A 6000-nucleotide genomic window follows, 5' to 3' on the forward strand; every position below is an offset into this window, starting at 1 on the left:
TCATGTTCGTGCCAAACATTACCGTGCCTCACTGACGGAAAGCAGCCTTTACGTTTGATTGGTCTATTTGTTTAGTAAAGGTCTACTCTACTCTAAATAAAGCACAGACTGAAAGGACATGTGACATAAGAGTATCGTAGAAGCAGCGTAAACTGAGGTAATACTGAGGAACGTCATTCTTTATATCGAGACTATAAGAGCAGTTTCATACCAGAGGATTTATAGTATTGTATTATACATTGTTACACAGAGTAAAGTATCTCTCTGCCAGAACGTACTGTCCTGTTTCCCTTACTGGAAAAACCTCAGTACTTTTTTCTTGAAGCTATCACAACGTCCGTACTTAAGTATATGAGGATGGCAAGGCAAGGCAATTTTATTTATATAGCACTTTTCAGCACGTGGCGATTCAAAGTGCTTTACAGATTAAAAGCAAAAGACATTTAAGAACAAACACAGCATGAATACATTATTAAAAAGGCATTTAAAAACAGGCATAATAGGCAAAGGTAATTAAATAAATAAACACAGCAGGTAAAGAATACATGACTGAAAAGGCATACTGTAGTGTGAGTACGGGCAGCTCAATTAAAAGCAGCGGCAAATAGGTGAGTTTTTAATCTGGATTTAAAAATAAGAAGTGTTTCGGCGGACGTGCACGATTTGGGCAGTTTGTTCCAAATTGTTGGGGCATAATAACTAAAAGCTGCTTTTCCATGTTTAGTGGTTATTCTCGGAACAGAGAGCAGACCCGACCCGGAAGACCTGAGACTCCTGGAGGCTTCATAGTGATGGAGGAGGTCGTCTATATACCTCGGTCCTAAGCCATTTAGTGATTTAAAGGATGAGCTTCTTAGTGAACTAATACGTTTTGATTTAAATACAAAGGCTTTGTTCTCATGCACAATAGGTGCGGTGTAGTTTGGCAATGAAAGCCTTGACGGTTGAAGGCCCTATTATGGTTGTGGTCCCTCCAGAGGGAGTTTCTCTCCCACACACCCAACACACAACATAGATAAGACATCCAATGAAATAAAAGAAAAACAGTGCAAGTGGCACAGAAATAATGTGTTACTTCCTTAAAGAGCTAATACCACTTTAAGAAATGGGACTGTCATTGGTATGTCGAGAGAGAAAATGACTCTTAACCAAAGAGACGTTACATCTGTTGCTTTATTCCTTTGTCAGAAGCTTGTTGTGTCGTCATCTTCTACTGTAGCAGACTGCGATCCCATTGTAATCTGAAAGGTCTTACGATAAAAGTATCTTGTTGTGTCCTCGCCAGAGCCACATGTGTCTGGTTTGGTTCAATGTGAACTTTGTTTTCTAACACTGTTTCTTTAGCAGCTCGCCCATTAGAGGAAGGATGACAGAGCAGGGCTATTCAATTAGTTTGGAACGGGGCCGGTTGATGAAAAAGATCCAAAGCAAGGGGCTGGGAAAAAGATGGCTTGAATTATGAGCAATTATATTAAGAGCTTCAGATACAGTTAATACTACAACAGCAGAGTGGAGTGCATATATTGTGTTTAATTAAATCAAACAACAAAGCCCCAAGGCAGATCTAAATGGCAAGTTCAGAACTAAGGAGGCCTACATGTGAAGCTAATTTAACAATCAACATAATTTAATTTAGGTGAAATGATCTAATCATTCACTCAAATGCAATAAATGACAGTTTGTCTCTACAGTAGCTAGTACGTGGGTTCGAAACCCGAGCCCGCCGAAGTGTTCAGGCAATGTCTTCCCCTCTATCTCTCAATGTGACACCCTCTCTGGAATAAAGGCCCTCTGGCCCAGTAGATTACTTTTTAACATTATACTCAAAGGGCCAGTAAATATCACCCCGCCGGCCGCCAATTGAATAGCCCTGACGTACAGTATGAAATGAGATTTGAATGGTGCTTTAAAGCGTGTTGCAATGGAGATTAAATCATTTACTTAAAGAAGCAAGTCATCATTGAAGCCTTATGTGAGCTGCTGTGTTCACCAACATGGAGAGCGTGTAAAGTGTGTGCTGTTCCAGTGGCTGTGGTTCACATTAGTCTTTTATGTGTCATTAATTGAACACGCAGCAATTAGTGAGTCTGGTCTTTGTTAACGTTTGGCTGAGAGCCACCAGCACATCACAGGCTACACCAGAACCATTGCTTCTGTCTACATGTTGCTTTACATATTAGCACTTTGTTCTTTTACAAAAGATATAACGTTATCATCTCGGTCACATTCAAAATACGTCACCTTTACTTTATTTAAGTAGAAGAACATCATTGATGTGAAATTAAATGGAAAGCAAGAAAAAAGAGAAGTTAGTTTGCTCAATTGAATTACTCTTATCAGGTGCAACAACATCAAAGTGAGAATGAGGTAAATGTCAAACATGCCCTCCCAATCCTGAAGTGTCTTTTCGGAACAAATTAAAATCACCTGTGTGGCCGAAGCAGTAAATGATGTTTAACTGTTTATCCTTTTCACCTCTTATTTCAACGTTTATGAGTTACATGTCATGGTAAAAGTTTAGTAAGTGATAGAATAGTGAAGGAACATGTGCAACTTCAAACCAGAATACAGCAAAAATCTGACAATTGAATATTTTGTCATACATTTTTGTTGTCAATTATGTCAATAACTTCTATTCTTGCATGTTTAATAAGAATTCAAAGTACGGGGACCTAGCAGGCGTGATTAAAAAAACAAACACTTTGTAACCTGATTTACTGTTATAGATATTTAGTTTAACACATTTTTGATCATATCTGTCTGTGAGATTGTAATTTCTCAGCTAAGAAAAGAGACCAAAGATGTGTTTTAATTATTGACAGTATTGCTTCAGGTGTAGATAAAAATGTTGGCGTATGATCGGAATTGAAAGCAAAAAGGCAATATTCATGTTCAACATACATGTGAACAATTTATACACACACACACACACACACACACACACACACACACACACACACACACACACACACACACACACACACACACACACACACACACACACACACACACACACACACACACACACACACACACACACACACACACACACACACACACACACACACACACACACACACACACACACACACACACACACACACACACACACACACACACACACACACACACACACACACACACACACACACACACACACACACACACACACACACACTTAACCCTGACAGCATTAAAGTGGACAAGAAGGGAGAAGTGAAGTTGGTTTGCTCTGACTTATCTTGAGTCACGTCCCCGTGGCACATCTATCCCAAGTATATCTGACAGATCTCTCCATCCACTGATAAAAACGAGCTCGTAATGACTTAGAGTTTGTTTTCTAAAAGAGTTCAAATATGGACAAAAATGCTCATATTTTAGACAAACACAGACTAGAGATCCCAAAGGTCCTATGAACACATTCTGAAATGTACAAAGCTTGAAAACAACACACCTCTCTCCAAATGATGAAACTCTATCCACTGACGAAGAACATGTGACACTGGGTCGGTCTTATTTGGTCTAACTGCATTCTTTCATTTGGAAAAGTTATTAAATGAGGCCTTATTTGATCTCATTTCCTCTCCACTAAAGAGATTTGAATTGAAGTTTTTTTTAAATGTAACGTTTTATTGATTTACTGATTGATAAGTGTGACCTTGGCTCGCTCTCTAAGCATCTTGTCAGATTCCCAGGCTGATAGCTACGCCTCGCTGAGCCCCATGGGAAAACTCCTTTAAGACATCCAAGGAGGCAAAGCCTTCTGTAAGCTCCTCTGAGGACACCATGCCAGCTGACTTCCTCTTTAATAAAACCTGCGGTGCCTTCAGGCGCTCATCAGTCTGATTCTCCCAGACCGAGTCAACGTGGAGCAAAATACCGTTAACAACATATTTCTGCTCGCTAAGGGGCTCCTCACAGACCTTATTTCGTATTCTAACATGTTATGCACTTAACCTTTTTCATATATTACCATATTTTATTCAATATGCTCCTTAGATAACTTTTTATTTTAATTGTTTATTATTAAAGTGTGCTATATAAATGTATTATTATTATATTATGAGTATTTCCTGTGGGTTTTTAGAAACGTGCGAGCACAGAATGCAGCATATCTCACACAGGACTCTCCACAATAATTACCCGTCAGATTGGGAGGGAACAAACAAACAGCCATTCTGTATCTGTGCACTCAGCGTGTCCTGCTGACTGAAGGAAACACTTCTGTTTCTACTGGCGATAGATAAATACAGGCAGCCATTGTGTGAGGAGGGATCGCGCCAAAGCACAAAGCGCTCTCTGTGGTTTCAGGGAACAGAACCAGAGTCCTGGACCCGATGTTCTGGGAACAAAAACAACCCCGCTGGAGCCGAGACACGGAGCCAAACCTGGCTTTTCATACCGAGCCTGTTTGGGCAGCGCAGCAGAGGAGAGAGAGAGAGAGAGAGAGAGAGAGAGAGAGAGAGAGAGAGAGAGAGAGAGAGAGAGAGAGAGAGAGAGAGAGAGGATTTTAAACCGAGACATGAATCTCTAATGAACGGAGAATATTTATGGCGCAGGATGGCAAAATGGAAATAATTAAAATCTTAATGTTGTTGTTTTGAATCAGAATATGTTTGTTTAACCTTTAGTGTGTGACAGTTGCTCCATTTAAGAATAAAATTAAATAAAACATAAATAAAATATAATACAAAAATATAAATAAACAGAATAAGATAAGGGAGACCTTGCAATAAAAAAGTTCAATTAAAATACAATGAAAATGTTTAAATAAATATAAGAAGTTAGGGTTGAATGTCCAATTAAAGATCAAATAAGATAACATTTAAAATGTAAATACAAATGTGCTACAAGATATAATAATATTTAATTACAATAAGTCTATCGCACAATTCTTGTGGTCAATCTGTCTTGCAATTTATTTACAGAAACCAGAGGAAAGCTCCAAGTGCCTTTATTGGAAAGGCTTAGTCATATTGGCTTTTTATTGCTACCACGTCACATGCCATGACACGGAACATCTGCATAGTTTTTCCTCTTTAAATATTAAAAGGTGTAATTATGTGGATATGTGGAATAGGTCAAAATGAACTCTGAATTTCCCAAAACACCTCAAACAACAGGTTTTAAGTCCAGGAAGCTCTCCTCCCCAAACATGTCTTTAAATCACTGTATTTACTTCCATCTCTATTCCTGCCAAACAAGCAAAGGAAGTGTCTTCCCTTCTCTCTCAGGTCCTCCATCACCCCGAGACAAGCATCAAACCAAAACAAGCCCTCCGAGGCAGACAAGAGAACAGGACCCTGAACCTCTGAACAACTACTATCCCAGCTGCGTCTCCGAGCTTCTTTTGGGAAGCCGCCAGCGAACCTGCAGGTGACTGAAAACATAGAATCTGGGTTTGGCTGCAGAGTCAGAGGCCCAACCACCGGGACACACCCAGAGCAGGTATGGCAACATGACCCAACATCATGCATCACTTTTTAATTATAACCCGACACAAGTAGAGCAGATCTGAGGAGTTTACAGCACGTTTGATGCCAGCCTGTTTTCTCATTAAGGCAGATATCCAGGGAGCAGCTGTGGTTCAAAACAGCAGCGCAGGAACACACACTTACATACAAGGACACGCTTCAGAGGAAATGCACGACTTTAGTGGATGTTATTCCTAACCAGCAGTTGGATATAGTACATACTTACTCTAGGAATGTACTTGTATTCAACATGAGTATTTCCATGTTATGGTACTATACTACCTTTTATAAGCCAATATACATTTGACTAGCTTTATTTCATTAGTAGTTACTTGATTATGAGCCAAAACAAATATAAATAAACAGTCTTTTTAACATGCTACTTCTACTTGAGTAAGATATCTCGTACGTCTTCCCCCCCGCTGTTCCTACCTGAGCAGAGGATGCCTTTGTGTCGGGCGCAGGAGAAGTCGTCACACTCGCAGTAACTCCCGTAGATCTTCCCGAACTCGGACTCGTAGCAGAG

The 6000-nt window shown here is 39.8% G+C and overlaps 1 protein-coding gene across 1 annotated transcript in view; it reads right to left on the bottom strand.

Annotated features, from left to right (window-relative positions):
- itgb5 (integrin, beta 5) overlaps nucleotides 1-6000 on the bottom strand; it is a 53331-nt gene that overhangs the window by 30125 nt on the left and 17206 nt on the right. Inside the window, exon 9 of the mRNA XM_079665824.1 lies at nucleotides 5907-5998. Within this exon, the coding sequence (XP_079521950.1) occupies nucleotides 5907-5998 (92 nt within the window). The remainder of the gene's footprint in view (nucleotides 1-5906; nucleotides 5999-6000) is intronic.

Source organism: Notothenia rossii, assembly GCF_949606895.1.
Source record: "Notothenia rossii genome assembly, chromosome: 2".
Lineage (NCBI taxonomy): Eukaryota > Metazoa > Chordata > Actinopteri > Perciformes > Nototheniidae > Notothenia > Notothenia rossii.